Source organism: Sebastes fasciatus, chromosome 4, assembly GCF_043250625.1.
Source record: "Sebastes fasciatus isolate fSebFas1 chromosome 4, fSebFas1.pri, whole genome shotgun sequence".
In the NCBI taxonomy this organism is placed as follows: Eukaryota; Metazoa; Chordata; class Actinopteri; order Perciformes; family Sebastidae; genus Sebastes; species Sebastes fasciatus.
Window position 1 is genome coordinate 28,815,085 of NC_133798.1, and position 16,689 is coordinate 28,831,773.

At 39.6% G+C, this 16,689-nt stretch overlaps 3 protein-coding genes across 5 annotated transcripts in view; 1 reads left to right on the forward strand and 2 right to left on the reverse strand.

Moving 5' to 3' along the window:
• Nucleotides 1–16,689, reverse strand: part of LOC141766518 (nuclear factor 7, brain-like) — a 202,275-nt gene that overhangs the window by 118,829 nt on the left and 66,757 nt on the right. The window lies entirely within an intron of this gene.
• Nucleotides 8–8,878, reverse strand: znf277 (zinc finger protein 277). Its single transcript, XM_074633358.1, has 12 exons — nt 8,745–8,878; nt 6,272–6,485; nt 5,872–5,960; nt 5,190–5,272; nt 4,915–5,006; nt 3,949–4,059; nt 3,368–3,500; nt 2,593–2,660; nt 2,328–2,424; nt 2,036–2,078; nt 1,173–1,347; nt 8–657 (listed from the first exon to the last, which is right to left on the reverse strand). Exons 1-12 carry the CDS (start codon nt 8,770–8,772, stop codon nt 465–467), a joined length of 1,326 nt encoding a protein of 441 aa, XP_074489459.1. The 5' UTR covers nt 8,773–8,878; the 3' UTR covers nt 8–464.
• The window catches only part of immp2l (inner mitochondrial membrane peptidase subunit 2), a 147,668-nt gene continuing 146,461 nt past the window's right edge, over nt 15,483–16,689 (forward strand). Inside the window, exon 1 of one of the 3 annotated variants that reach the window (XM_074633432.1) lies at nt 15,483–15,573. The gene's annotated coding sequence lies outside the window, so the exon portion shown is untranslated. The other 2 variants (XM_074633433.1, XM_074633434.1) reach the window with 2 other exon arrangements.

Genomic DNA, 16,689 nt, shown 5'->3' on the forward strand with positions numbered 1-16,689 from the left:
ACGGAGAGCGGGTGTTAGACACAACATTTATTCAACAGAAACAGCTGGAAGATGCTTTTTGTTCTTGTGAGAGACACCTACTTTCATGCAGTGCTGGTTATAGTTTCTGAATTTACAATAGAATTTTTACTTTAAGTAATAAATTTAACATCTACGTCTTAACGTCTAAATGTATCTCTGTGCTTGAATGGAAATTCGTAGCAAGTAAATGTTGAACTGCAGCTTCTGAAAAGGCTTCTGATTGCTTTTAAAGTGCATGATTGGGTTAATTACTTGTTTTTCACAGAGCGGTTTAAGTGCTGAAAAGAAAGATGCCGTGTTGTCCACATGTATGTAAGTGCGAAAACATCTCCGCAGGTTTTGCACGGTTGTGATGCACACAGGACAACTAGTCTGATGAAGACTTGTCCAAAAACGAAGAAGTCCGACCATCCCGTCACTAAAAACCGTCCATCGTCCATCGTCTAGCTGCAGGAGCTTCTGTTCTTCAGCAGCTGGTTGAGGACGCTGCTCTGTTTTAGCGCTCTGAGGTTGGAGATGTCCTCTGCGATAACCGGGACGTCCTCGCTGCCGTGACTTGTCTCGTCCCTTTCACCGTCGTCGCTGTCAGATAGCGTACACAGGAGGGCGTCGTTCTCGTATGTGGGGAAGTAATACCTGAGGAGAGATGGAGGCCAGCGGTTTACTTAAATACACTTCTAGGCTTTTGCTCGGCTTTTTTTCCAGAGTCGCTGCGTGTCTTAGCAAGGCAAAAGCAAATTGTTAGCCTCAGTGGCTTCTAGACGCCGACAGTAGCGTCCAAGTTGCCGTTGCTTAGCAGCGGTGTTCTCACGACTTAACCACTTGAACGCCAATAATATCACGACTTCCCATGTCGTAACCACAAGCTCTCACTACTGAACTACAGTTCCCATAATGCTTTGGCCCGGGAAGTGTCGTGGAGAGAAAACTGTGGTATATCGGACTAGAACCAAAAACTTAAAGCTTATATTGTAGAATTTTCAACAGTGGCGCCTCGTAGTGGTAGCATCACATCTAACCATGCCAGAAGGACGTCCTCCCTCACTGGCTTCCCACCCACCTACACCGTCATCACCAAGCTGCAGGTACGGCTGAACACCAACATGAACATATACCATAACATAATAAACACCTACAGCTGCTGAACTTACTGTGGTTGGTTCCAGGTCGACATGTCTGGCAGCTTCATCACATGACCTTCAGCCACGATGTGACGGAGGACGTCGTCTCTGGAGTCAAACTTCTCCTGGCAGCCGTAGCAGCGGCTCTGGTGGATCTGCCGCCGGATGAAGTTCACCAGTTTGACCTGCTGGTAGAAGCGGAGGTCTGAGGGAGGACACGGCAGAGCGGGATGTTAACGTGAGCACGCATACTCCCAATTCACACATGTTTCACAAACACTAAAATACATTATTATTACCACTGTTTCAAGTTTTTCTATCTTATGGACGTAATATGGCCTACTACTATTTTCAAATTGCAGGATGAGGAGGAAATCGCAAAATGTCACATGTCAATACGTGAGCATGCATACTCACATTCACGTTTTTTTTTTAAAATCATGCTTTTTATTGTTTCCTTAAGAAAAAAGACAACAACCTAAACCACAAAAAATAAAATAATATGAACATTTAACAGATACTAACTGTAAATTGAAAAACAAACTATTAAAAAACAAAGGAAAGAAAATAATAATAAATATAAAATATATAAATAAATAAAAAATAGAATAAATTAAATTTTAAAATGTATGAATAAAAATAAATAAATGCATAATAATGCTAATAATAAATAAATATAATACATAATAATGGTAATAATACATAAATTCACACACCAGATTCCCTGTGGTCTAGCCACCCACTTAGGAAAGATACAGAGTACATACTGTGTGATTCACACAACATGTTAAACAAACACTAAAGTACGTTTCCTTTAATCATGGTGATGATCATCATGTTAAAGATGATGCACTTTGATGTTGGTATTTGTTTTCTAATGTGGTTTTACTCACTGAGTTCAGTCCTCAGACTGTGGAGGTCAAAGCCATGAGATTCCTAAAAAAAAAAAAGGAGGAACAATAATCAATTACGATAAAAAGTCTATCAAATAATCAAATAATTGATAATAGAAAGACAACTTTGTTAGTCTTAGATCTTTACCACTGGTGAGGGGGAAACTGTAAAGAGGAACGCTCAATAATTTAATCTAGACTCGTCAGGCCCCTGAATCTCTCTCTGTGTCACAAAGGAATCATTTCAGGTACATTAAGTATCTGAAACTATCTGAAAGGTTTGTTGCTGTACCTTCATGTGTGTGTAGATCTGGTCCATCGTCTCTGACTGGTGATCACAGAACAGACACACAGCAGAGACTGGATGAGCCTGCCAGTCCGACCAATCACTGTGGAGAACACAGAGACGTCAGACTAAAATAAAAAGGACTAAAACAAGGTCTGTTTGAGATGTGTCAGAAACATTAAGTCAGGTTACTCTAAGCTTCCTCAGAGGAGATGAATGAAGCTAAAGCCGTCCTCAGAAAGTCAGTAAAACCCTTCTGGTTCCTACTTACTCATCTCCGTCGTCTACCAGCTCCCGGTCATCCTCACTCTGCACCTCCTCCCAGGTTTTCCCCAGCTCCTGACCGGAGGACAGACGGAGACATTTCAAGATCACACAGTGAAGAGAAAAAAACTCCTCCCAAAGTATAGCTAGTGCTCAAACAACTCTATTAGATTAAATCTGACCATCCATTTATTGTCATATTAATTGTCAAGCAAAAACACTTTCTGGTTCCAGCTCCTGAAATGTGAGGATTTACTGTTTTATATCACCGGAGACACTTTTGGACGGTTGGTCAGACAAAACAAAGCCATTTGAAAGCCGGGTTTCACCTGACTTTTCTTCTAGCACCACCGTCAGGTCAGTATTTAGTTATGCTGCCAGTCCCTCTTGTTTTTGTCAATATTATTATTCTTCCTGGGAAATCTGCCTTCCCATGCATGAAAATGAACCAAACTTTGCACGTAGGTCCAGTCCAATGCTAAACTTCCTCAGTCGGCTTTGTGGGCCAATAGTCCTGATGGTGGCGCTACAGCAAAAATTTAAAATTTTGACAATTCAAAACAAATCAGGCGTGCGTACTAGCACTTTGTAACTTCCACCAAAATGTAGGCCAAGTGAGCAGAAATGTTCATATGCTTCAACATTATGAAGTCCATCACTCTGTTTTTCTCTGCTGCATCTTCAGACTGTCCTCCACAAACCGTCCAGACAGATTTTTAAATTATCAAAAATTGAGCCCACAGTGCATCAAACAGACAAAACTCAGTGTGTTGGAGTTTTACCAGGTAGTTGATGACGTAGAAGCGGTCGTAGATGTTATTGTTGGCGTTGATGCGGCGGTGAGCTTTCTTCCTCATGTGATCCTTCAGCGTGGTTTTATCCCTGAAGGTTTTCTCACAGTACAAACACTGCAGACTGAAAGGAGGACACAAAATAAAATAATAAAGTACATGAATAAATAATAAATTAATGAATACATTTATAATAATACATATGAAAAATCATTTTAAAAAACGAATTTAAATTAAATAATTAAATAAAATAATGAAAATAAATAAATCAATAAATAACAATATAAATAATAAAAAATACATAAATGACAATAATAAATGAATAAAATAATAATAAACAAATGAATAATAAAATGTAAATAAAGTATAAAGTATTTCTGATTCTGAAACACAGTTAACTGGGACTGAACACATTCTCATGGTTTGTGCGAGTACATGGTGAGATGAAATAGGGACAAAAAAGGCAGAAAAAACAGATGTGTTTGTGCTGTGTTGTTGGTTTTATCTGTATATCTGACCTCAGTATCATAATAAAGACGGAGACATACTGTCGTCACTGTGTCAGCTCTTACCTGTCCAGTTTGCTCTGCAGAGTGTCCAGAAACTGGTTGCAGTAGACGATATTGTCCGGCAGTCCGATGCTGAAGGAATGTTCTCTGGCCATGTGGTTCAGCAGCGACGACCTGGAAACATGATGGTGGGAGTAATTCATTTTATTTTTATGAAACTGTATATTAATGAGTCGTTTTTAAAGATTGACGTCTTCAGTAGGAACCAATGGGGTTGACGCAGAGAGCCACAGACATTGTTGGTTTATGAAATTTGTCAATAACTTTATGTTGTCATATGAAACTAGAAAACCTAAGGAATCCATTGGTACCAACCATGCCATGGCTTGTTGTGAAGGAGGTTAAATAACGCTCCAAACTTGCACTAAACTTTGGCGAGGGAAAACTGTCATGGCCAAAATGAGTTCATTCACATTTTCATCCACAGACCTCGAGTAGTAAATTTTTTTTAAATTTAGCACCAAACCTGTGTTACAAATGGTATCAACTCAAAAATTGCTGCAACAACTAATGAGACCCAATAGAGCATGGGGATGACCATCATATATTATGACTAGAACAACTTCTCACACAGTGCTGAGCTGCATCTCAAATTAATCTTCAGGTTCCCAGCTTTCAGATGATGTACACCACTTCTATGTGACATCTACTGTTGACCTGCTATCTCCCCCTAAAGATCCCTGTACCCCCTTACGAAAGACAAAAACGGGTCTATTGTGGGTCTCAGAGGGTTAATAAAAACATAAAACACTGGTGAAAAAATATCAGCATCACGCGTTTACACTTACTCGTGAGGACAATAGAAGAAGTTAAATAATTAAATTTATGTCCTCAATAATGACAAGAAATAGAATATGTGCTGCTTCTAACTTGTTCAAAGTGTATGATGATTGGTTCCCCAGCATTAATACAGTATTTACTGATCTTTCTAACGTTCAGCACCAGCTGATGGAAACACATTTGATGGACCTGTTTCCGGTGAACTCGTCGCTGCAGAACATGCAGAGACGATGGAAGCTGCTGTCGTCTCTCTCCTGCTGCTGCTGCTCCAGCACCTCCTCCTGTGGGAGAGCAACACTGTCAGAGACACACCACTGAAGAAGAAGAACGGCACCGCCACTTTGGGCTCGTCCAAAACCAAAAGTATAAAGAGAGTAAAGTCAAATCTGTCTGCAGCATATTGATTCATGTCAGTAAATCACAAACTGACTCAAGAGATGTTGGATTTGATGTCGGATCCTCACCAGTCGTTTCTGCTGCAGGTTCTCTCTGAGGACTCGGTCCTCTGGAAGGACGTCACACATCAGGAAGTAGTCCTCCTGCTTCTCTGTAACAACAAGTGGTTATAGGAGGACGAGCTTTAAATATTTACTTTGTTTAACAGCTTTTTCTTCAAGATGAAGTCAAAGTTAGGGCTGCAACAAATGATTATTTTCATTAGCGATTCATCGTTTAGTGACAAATGTCCATCCCAGTGTCCACGCTGATGTCTTTAAATGTTAACCAAATATATTCGGTTTAATATGATATAAAACAGAGAAAAGAAAGAAATCTCCATATATGAGAGGCTGACAACTGGCATAGCCCTAATAAATCCAGATATTTAAACATACCAGTCTAAAGTCTAGAGTGCTTCAATTTAAAAAAAATTAACTTATTGCTGTGTGTCAGAATCATATCAGAGTTTCTATTGCCCCGAAGCTAACACGGGTTGGGTGGGAGTAATGGACATAAAGTTCTTGTTTTATTGGTGCAAATGGTCCCCATCTGTAGATAAGTGGTTTTAAATGATGCAGCACAATTTTATGATTTATAGCAAATTATTTTGCAGACCCCACTTTGAGAATCACTGCACTACTGTATGGGACTCACCTGTGTGTTTCAGAAGAGGCACTGTGAGTGTTAACATGTTTAACATGAACTTACCGATGGGGCCGGTGGAGTTCGTCTTGATCACGCTGCAGAAATCTGTGACCGGCTGCTCCAAGAATCTGCCCTTCCAGTACAACATGTATCTGACGGAGGACAGGGAACGCATCAGAACAGGAGAAGCACCGCTCACTGGCAACATCATGGAGGAACAGATTGTAGTCATAAAAGAGGAACGCCACCGACTTTAGTAAAGTAAAGTTAGGTTAGTCCTGCTAATTCTGTGAAAACAGTTACACGATATCTTCTGTGGCTTGAGTTATGTGGACATTTAACAGCTAATGAGGGTCAAAAACAGTCAGAACGCACAGGAGGAATGATGACAGCAAACACATTCAGTTTCACAGTTCATATGGGAACCTGACTGTTGTTTTAAGTGAACCTGCAGGTTTCTTACTTTGGGAGGTCCGCGATGAGTTTGACGTCGGCGATGACCAGCTTGTGCTCCAGCAGCAGGTGTTTGAGGAGGACGTCTTTCAGCTGCAGGGGGACGGACTCGGGGCAGAACAGACACACCAGCAGCTCTTCACCGATACTATGCAGACTGGGAGCACTGGTGCCATCAGCTGGCTGCTCTGGAAAACACAGCGCCTCCAGTATGCTGTCCTGACCTGAGGGAGGGAGACGAGTCCAGGTTAGCTAGCAACAACACATTAGCCCAACCCAGTGGACTAATGTGTCCAATATATAACAGTACAATATTTACCTCTGAGATGTAATGGAGTAGAAGAAGAAAGTATCATGAAATGGAAATACTCAAGTAAAGTATAAGTAGGTCAAAATTGTACTTAAGTAAATTTATTTAGTTACTTTCCACCACTAGAAAAGTAGTAATACTACATTGTAGAAATACTCTGTAAGAGTAAAAGTCCTGCATTAAAAATATTACTCCAGTGAAAGTACAAAAGTATTTAGTAAAAACTACTCAATATGCAGAATGATATTATATTGTAGTTAATGATGCATTAATGTGTTCATCACTTTAATGTTGCAGCTGGTAAAGGTGGAGCTTATTTTAATGTTTTTATATACTGCTGGTAGTTTAATCTATAATAACACATCAGCATTTATTAGTTCATGATAATTGGTGTTATTATTTCTAACTATGCAAAGTGACTACAGCTGTCAGATGAATGTAGTGGAGTAGAAGTAGAAAGTAACATAAAATAGAAATACTTAAGTAAAGTAGAAGTAACTCAAAAATGTACTTAAGTAAATGTACTTAGTTACTTTCCACCACTGGAGCAGGAAAAGCTTTCAGTGAAGAACCAGTGTGTTATCCTCTTTATTGAAATCAAAAACAGGTTGTATGACTGATCATCAGTTAATTGCCTGTTTTAAAGGAAACAGCCAGCAGGTCAGTTCTTTACTTTAAAGCTTTAAAACAGTTTATTTATACTGGAAAAACAAAGTTTGGAAACTTGTGTTTGGTGGATTATTTCTCTGTTGTTACAATGCTAATGGTCATTGTATTTTACATCGTTGGAAAGCCTGTTTATTTACCTTCACAATGATGTCCCACTTGTATGGATCATGCATTTGTGGGATGAGCAGCACAGCTGATGATGTGGGTAGCGCCCAAGAAAAATTTGCCAAAATGCTCCGTCAATGGTAAACAGTGTATTCTCCTGTTGGTATTGACTCTTGTTTTGAGTTGTTTGGTGGATTGGATGATTGAACTCTCTATCAGTAACAAAGAACAAACAAGACATATTGGCTATTTTACACTTTATTCATTTAATACACCGTCAGGAGCCTCAGTAGCGGTGGAAGATCCATACACAGCCACAACAGCCTGGCACCTCCTCCTCATGCTGGTCACCAACCTGGTCACACGTTGCTGTGGGATGGCGTTCCATTCCTCAACCAGGATTCGTTGCAGGTCAGCCAACGAGGTTGTGTTGGTCACTCTAACACGTACAGCACGCCCAACCTGATCCCACAATTGGGTTGAATTGGGTTGAGGTGTGGACTCTTGGCAGGCCGTTCCATTCTATCTACTCCCACATAGGGGAGGTAGTCTATGATAACCCTGGCTCTGTGGGGGCGAGCCTTGACATCTTGGAGGATGAAGTTAGGTGTCAGATTGTGGAGATATGGGATCGCCGCTGGCTGCAGAATCTCATCCCGATATCTCCCTGCATTGAGATGGCCTTCAATGATGACAAGCCTTGTTTTGCCAGTGAGGGAGATGCCGCCCCACACCATGACACTGCCCCACCAAAAAGCTGTTACTCGATCGGTGCAACAATCAGCATAGCGTTCTCCACGTCGTCTCCATACTTTGACCCTGCCATCCAACTTTGGCAGACAGAACCTGGACTCATCACTGAACATGACATTCCCCCACATGTTCAGGTTCCATTGTCTGTGTTGTTGACACCAGCGCAAACGGGCCTGACGGTGAAGGGCAGTCATTGCAGGCTTCCTGGTAGTCTTATGAGAATACACTGTTTAGAGCATTTCGGCAAATTTTTCTTGGGCGCTACCCACATCATCAGCTGTGCTGCTCATCCCACAAAAGCATTATCCTTACAAGTTGGACATCATTGTGAAGGTAAATAAACAGGCTTTCCAACGATGTAAAATACAATGACCATTAGCATTGAAACAACAGAGAAATAATCGACCAAACACAAGTTTCTAAACTTTGTTTTTCCAGTTTATATGCAGAGAGCATGCTGGTTAGCCTGTCAGCACAGCCGGCTAGCTGCTGACTGGTTCAGCTTCTTTACAAGCTGCAGAGCTGAACCTTTCTCAGCAGAGTTCAATCTGACGGACTCTGAGTTTCATCTTAAAGCTGAATAATCTGTTTTTAGCACAAAACAACATCTTTTAAATCCACCGACACGTCTACAACATCAACTCACCATCTCTGCTCCGGCTGCAGGCGGCCATCTCTGCTGTCACGTGATCAAAACAGAGGCTGACGGACCAATCAGAGGGCTGGGAAATGTTTGCATGCTGCGTTCAAAGTCTCCAGGTAAACAGAAACACGATACGGTGCAATTACCACACTGGAGTGTGGAGCAGTAGATTGGAAGAAAATAATAATAATAATAATAATAATAAAATAAAATAAAAAATTGTTTTACATACAAATTAATAATTATTAATAATAATAACAATAATAATAGAGTTTGCGATTTAATTGAGCTGAACTGTTTGAAACATTTATACATTGGTGGTTATTATAAGCCTACAACATATTATTAAATAATTATTTTCTATAGATTTGTTATTAATTTCCACTTATTAAATCGATAGTGATCATAGAAGAAGAGATACAGATGAATAAATGAGTTAGAGAAGAGCTTTTGCACTTTAAGGACAGTTGAAATGTGGTTTGTCTAAAAGGGGCTGTGATTTATTTTATTTTATTTTATTGTGTTACATAAGTGAAATTAAGATAAATCACCTCTAGACTCAGATCCTTATACTATGACTCTGCCCTCTAAATTTGCCCCCTGTTTTGTAAATTTCTATAACTTAACCTTGAAATTAGCAATTAATCTATCATGTACAACTAATTGAAACACACTAATCAGAAATGTTTGGCTTCCTGGGAGTCTGTGAACATTTGCCCATTTTACACAGCTGGTAATCAGTCTTGATAAAGGGATTTTGTTTGTAAAACTGTGAAGTTTCTGAGTACCATTTATGTGTTCCAGTCAGTGACCACTAGGTGGCACAAACAGCCCAGTCTTCTTCATCCTCCTGCAGTCAGTCTGAATAGTTTTTCCTCACTTGTTGCTCTTTTTTCTCTTTTTTTGCATTTCAAGTAGTTCACTGAAATGTCAGATAGAAAAAAAATAATAGGCTACTACAAGAAACCCATAGCAACTTCAACAATACTAATACTGTTAATAGCAGTCATCTTCTCCAAAATTGAGTATTCAAAAATAAAATAAAACGAGTTGTGGAAAGTAACTTTACTCAAGTATTGTAGTTATTTACATTTTTTAAGGTATTTGTAGCCTACTTTACTTGAATACTTCCATTTATAATTCTACTCTACTACATACACAGCTACAGTAACTACCTTGCATATGATTAGTTAATATAAACCCTCAATGCATCTGCATAATGTGTACTTTTACTCGTGATACTTTCAGGATCTTTTCCTTGTAATAATTATGTCTTTTTACTAAGATAAGAGATAAGATAGTCCTTTATTAGTCCCATAATAATAATAATAATAATAATAATAATAGACAACCAATAAAACAATATTTAATATTTACAATATTTAAAAAAAAAATTAAATGAACAATTTATTTAAAAAAAATGTGAACGACAACTAATAAAGAAATATAGAATATATCAAGAAAAACGCTTGTAAATCCTTGATGCATCTGCATAAGAAGTACCTTTCCTTGTGGTACTTTAAGCATATTTTCCTTGTTATAACTATGTACTTTTACTAACACAAGATGTTTTACTTGTAATGGAGTATTTTCGCAATTAGGTACTTCAATTTTTACTAAAGTAAAGGATGTGTTCTAAATAAAAAATATTATTAATAATAATCATAATCATAATAGATAACCAATAACACAATATTTAATATTTACAATATTTATTTATTTTTAAAATAAACAATTGATTAAAGAAATGTGACTGTCAACAAATAAAGGAACATCAAGAAAAATCGATAATAAAAGCAAGACTGAAAATTCAGTTTAACATGTTTATCTAATCCCCCAAAACATAATAGAGCAGATACATGGAGAGGTTTGTTCCATTAGCGCGCTGATTAAAATGACATGAAACCCTTTAAATCCACTGAAGTCCTTCCTCGAACCCTCTCCCTCTCTCGCTCTCTCTCTCTCTCTCTCTCTCTCTCTCTCTCTCTCTCTCTCTCTCTCTCTCTCTCTCTCTCTCTCTCTCTCTCTCTCTGTGGAGGCGGTGCTCTCTCGGCCTCCCTGAGGTTGTTCGTTGTGCTCCAGCAGGCCGCTCAGGTGAGTTCAGGTGCTGCATTATTCACACGGAGCTCAGCGGCTCTAATTAAACCCTGGAGAGAAGCAAAGGAAGGCAGCCACAGACAGACGCAGCCGGGATATGATGTGGATTTCTGATTTAGACCACAACTCCCAGATGAGCCACAGCAATCTTCAGCTCCTAACAGGCGTCACACTGTAGCTCCAGCAGCATCCCATATGAACAGTCACTACATGCTTTCACATGAAACAGGAGCATGTTTGTGAATCTGCCTCGAGTTCTAACGGCGTACAGATTGAAACTTGGGTCGTTAAAATACCTCAAACTGAGGGTCTTTGGTGGTTTTCTACATCAGTGATTCTCAAAGTGGGGTCCGGGGACCCCCAGGGGTCCGTGGCACTCTTCCAGGGGGTCCGTGAAAAGTTTTCAGATTCATTCATTTAAATTATCATGATGTCATTTTCTTACAGTAGTACACTACTTGAGTACATGTACTGAGTTACATTCCACCAGTGGATATGAGAGGTGACAGCCCTGATGTAGTGTAGTATAGTTGATGTTCATTTATTACTATTTCAGTGTATTCTAGTTCAGGAGACTGAGAGAGCAGAAGAATAAGAGCCCTCTTGGCTATAGGCTGACATTGACCCATGTGGGCGACTCTGCCCACATAATGACATCTTTTGAGGTTCCCCGGTTCTAAACAGGAGGAACACCATAGGTGCTGAGCAGGCAGTTGCTATGCAACAATTCGTCGCCGGCAGCATCCAGGTTGGACCTGAGTGGAGAGCAGCAGTCAGGCGGAGGAGGTGGTTTCAATGTGCGTTGTGAAAAGCCGGGGGTTCAGCAGCATATCTGCAGCTTCCTGGTAGGCGAGCTGTCACTAGATTTGATTATTTGAAAGCTTAATGGGGGGAAGTGGGCCACTGCAGCAGCAGCAGCGACGTGAAGTACAGTACAGATATATGAAAGAATAACAGGATGTAAATACAGTGGAAACAGACAAATCTGGGTTAGATAAACAAATCAAACTGACACTAATTTGAAGTGTACCACTGAACAGGTTTGATGTAAGACAGCAGCAGTGGTGTCAGAGACAGGGGAAACACAAAGTGAAATCTGGAAATGTGGAGTTTAAAGTCGGTCTTCATACAATGCTGACGTGCCATGTGTACACTGAAAGAGTTCTTGTTCGCTGTGATCATTCCTCTTGTCCATACCGGCCGTGAAGTGATCGCTTTGTAGAGCGACTGGAGGACAGAATCCTTGTTCAGCAGTCTGAGTTTGACAAATACTGAAAACTGAAAACACACTGTGAAAGGGTTAAAGTTCTAAGACGAAAACACGGACAACTCCCAGACCAGACAATGCCGTGGTAGCGACCTGTCAATCACAAGGTAGCCCCGCCCTAAAGCATCCCCTGCTATATGGTCTATTTGACTCTAAATGGGACCATAATTTACTAAATGAACATCATGCTGTAGTGAAAAAGACTTGAAACATATCCTTTAAAATAAATTGTATTTGTATGTGATGAGTGTGTGCTGCCTCCACAAGGGAAGTTCCTAATGGAAAAAATAAAGTTCTTTGAATTTAAATTAATTTGCTAAATAGGTTTTATATTTTCTATTCTATATACTCAACATAAATATAACATATATTTCTTTACTCTTTTTTTTTTTGGACAATGATTTTCTTCTACATATGTAAATCTGTTTTTACATCCACTTTAAAATGTACCAGGCAAATTAATTATAATTACATATTGTACACTGAGAATTCGACCTGTCACTGTAACTGGTCCTCATCAGTAATATTATATAACTTCTCACTTGTTCTTCAGCCAATAGTGTGGAGTGAAAACGGTGGCGTGAGGGCCGCGGGCTGCCGGTCTGATAATGGCGTCTACACTTCATTTTTAATTAAGCCCTGAAGGAGAATCCAGGCTCCTTATCATTAAAGAGCTACGCCTCCTTTAAATCTGGGATTGGTACAAGTTCCTGTTTCAAACTGTACTTTTCCTTCATCTCTAGCTCCACCGCTGCTCCGCTATTATCAGACAGGAGCTGTTTGTACTGGTACTGTATTTGATCTGAACCTCAGTGGAGACAGTTCACTTGTCCATCAGCATTTGAGAAAGCTGTTGACGCCTTTTAAACCTCCTTTCCTGTTTTTCTGAAGTATAATCACTTCTCTTCCAGAGGCACTTTGTGTTATTCTGCTGAGTATAAAACTTCCCAGTTCAATAAAGCAGAAGCTTCACAGAGACCTTGGAGCAGAATGGACAGGACGGTCCACTCCACACCAATGTGATGCGAATTTATATCATCATAATTGATCCTGTTATGTTTTAAAGAGCTCCCTGTTTTATTTTACTGTAAAGCCGGGTTTCCACCAAAAGTTCCTGGTACTTTTAGTCCCTGGAGCTACTTTTCAGGGAACTAAAAGTCCACTGTTGTCTGCATTTTCACCACGGTCTAAAGACCTGTGAAGATCAGGCAAATTAGTCCGCTGACGTATGAAAAAGCATCATGACATGTGACGAGGGCTGCTGGTGGTCACAGCAGTAAAAACAAACACACTGCAGCCTGCAGTTCAGTGCGTCCGCCTGTTTACTCTAAATATAAACGTTATAAACTATATTTACTGCTGCATAGTCACTGCTGCACGAAATGAATGAAACTAAGAGTGTCTGCCTCCACAGTAAATCATCTGTTGAGTGTTTGATGGTTATTTATTTGTGCTTTAGAACGTAACCGCTGTGAAACAATCAGAAAATAACTTTTTTTCTCTCATTCACAGCAGCACCACGATGTCTGTCTCTTCTACCGCTCACTCATGCGATCTCTCTCTTTCTTTTTTCTCTGTTTTTTTTTGTCGGGAAGCCGACAGCAGAGTTTAACTTTACTGTTAATGCTAACAAACAAAGAGAAATGCTCTCCTCTCGTCCTAAAATGGTCCTAAATCAATACTAGAGTACTTCCTTGTTTATGAATGAAGCGGTACATGAATTGAAGCAGCGGCGCTGTGTGTGTGTTTGACCAATCAGCGACGGTCATCCCTGCAAACTCCACCCAGAAAGTTCCTGTACTTTCGGAAAATACTACCCCTAAAGGCCCCGTAAAATGTCCCCAGAACTTTATTTAGACCCCGGTCACTATAGTCGAAACGCAATGAGTTCCTCAAAGGGTTCATGGTTCCGGGTAAAGTTCCTTATATTCCTTAACCAACAGAAACCACCAAATGTCAAAGTGTCCGAAGCTCATTAAAATAAAACATGACTTTTCTCTAAGCCTACATGCTATTTGCTTTACTTCATTGTTTGGGCTCTCACAAACCATAATGCTGTATGTGGAAAAATAATAATAATTAAAAATCAACCTTTTTTTGCTTCAAATACATATTTTTCTCTTCTTCTCACCTTATTAAAACCTAATATGTAGTAGCAGTTGAAGTAGTAATCCATGACTCGAAAAAAAATAATATATACACTGTATGTAGTTGTTATATATATTGTTTAAGGAGATCATTGTACTGTTTGAAAGTTATTATTAATAAAACAATTATTATATTATAAGAATATATATAATATATAGATATATATACATATATATATTTTATTACTTTTTTAAAGTATAAGTTTTTTGAGAGAAATTGGGGGTAACTTTTGTTATTTTTATTGTTATGTATATAGAATTTACCATACGTAATCAATAAGTGTGCAATGAATTCAATATATTTATCATGTTCAAAATGTGTAATGACAATTTTACACTCAATGTTGATATTAGTTTTACACAATATATAATCTTTCAAAACTGAATGTATAGTGTTAAAAAAAATCCTGGTTCATCTTTAAAAATATTACTTTTGTATTCAATATCTAAGAATTTGGAGAAATATAGATTTTTTGGATATATATTGTGTAAGGTATACATAGAAATAAAATATTCTTATATTCCTGTATTCTATTTCTATGGTGAGGCAGAAACCCACTATTGAGAGCATCATGACCGGCTGCATCACCACCTGGTATGGCAACTGCTCCGAGCAGGATCGACGGCGGCTTCAGAGAGTGGTGCGGTCGGCCCAACGGCTCACAGGTGGAGTGCTGCCTAACTTGGAGGACATATACACCAAGAGATGTGTAACCAAGGCAAACAAGATCATTGCTGATCCCAGTCACCCGAGCCACGGCCTCTTCATCAGGAAGCAGTCCAAGAGGAAGCCTGGCTACATCAGCATCAGAGCTAAAACCAACCGCCTCAGAAACAGCTTCTATCCCCAGGCCATCCGGATGCTGAGCTGAGTCTCACAACTGACCCTGACCCACTAGAGCCCTGTCTCTGTCTCTGTCTCTGTCTCTATCCATTCTATCCATTCATCCATTCGTACCCACCTCCTCACCCTTGGTTACACTGCACTTATTGCACCACACACTTACCGGTGTGCAGACGGGTGTATATTCTCTGTTATTTATTTTATAATTGTCTCATATTTATCGAACAATTTGCTATTGTTGCTGTTATATTTATATGTTTATTAGGATGATTGTATTTAATTCATTATTGTTATTCAATTGATTGAGAGATCGATCGATTGTCTATTATACAAGAATGAGAGAGTAACAAACAGGAACAAAGAATCTCACTGCCACTGCCACTAAACTTGAACTTGAACTTGAAACCGGTAGCTTTTAGGACCCGGGGGCGACACGTGACGTACGACAACAACAGGAAGCCGGAGCTCACGTTGCTGGTAGGTGTGTGTTAGCATCTGTTAGCATCTGTAGCTTTAGCTTCAGTTTCTCAGCTAAAGTTGTGATATTAAACTGAAGTAAAGAGACTTCCAGCTTCTGTCCTGCATGTTTCACTGACCCGCTGTCAACGACATCTTGTTGTGTCCGCGACATTGTTTGTTAAAGTTAACCGGCCGGTTAGCTGTTAGCTGCTAGCTGTTAGCTGCTAGCTGTTAGCTGTTAGCTGTTAGCACACACAGGTGAAGCTGCAGCAGCAGAGCGACTGACTGACTGACTGACAGCAGCAGGTTACAGCAGGTTAAAGGTGGAAAACAGAGATTCGTTGAGGGTAGATGTTGTTAAAGTGGAGGTGAGGAGACTGGTTCAGAGTCTGTTCTGTCTGTGAGGAGAAGTTTGTTGCTGCAGAGAATGAATGACTGACTGAGAGCAGAGGTGGAAAGTAACTAAAGGGCATTTACTCAACTCCTGTAGGCTACTGAGGTATTAGACTTCACTTTAGTATTTCCATTTTCTGCTACTTTATACCTTTACTTAACATAAAGTTATTTTCAGATTCAGAGTATTAAAACAAAATATAATCAACTAATAAACGATGATATATTTTATCTACTCAGCTGTATTTAAAGTAATTAAAAGTAGCTCTACTTTTACCAGCTGCAACATTAAAGTGATGAACACATTGATGCATCAATCATTATAATGCAAAGTAATATAAATTATTCTGAAATGAGCCATTCTGCATACTGAGTTATTTTACTTTTGGTACTTTAAAGGGACTATTTGTAAGATTCAGAAATGCTTGTTAACAGCGACACCTGTGGCCGTTAAGTCAACGAAAGTCAGCGTCGGGCTCGCGCTTGCTCGCTTTAAATAGACATGAACGAGCATCGCTCAAAACAGTGAGGCGACACACGTCAGCTAAAACCACAATATCACTCTATACTTCACTTGCTTGGCAGTAATGTTAGATGACCAGACGGAGGTCTCCCCATGAATCACTGCTGATACTAGTGTTGGCTGAAGCAGGAAGAGAAACAATATCGTCTCCGACCATTTGCCGGTGATAACGTTTCTCGCTGCGGAGCCCCGTCACTTCACAAGACACGGGAAACCTC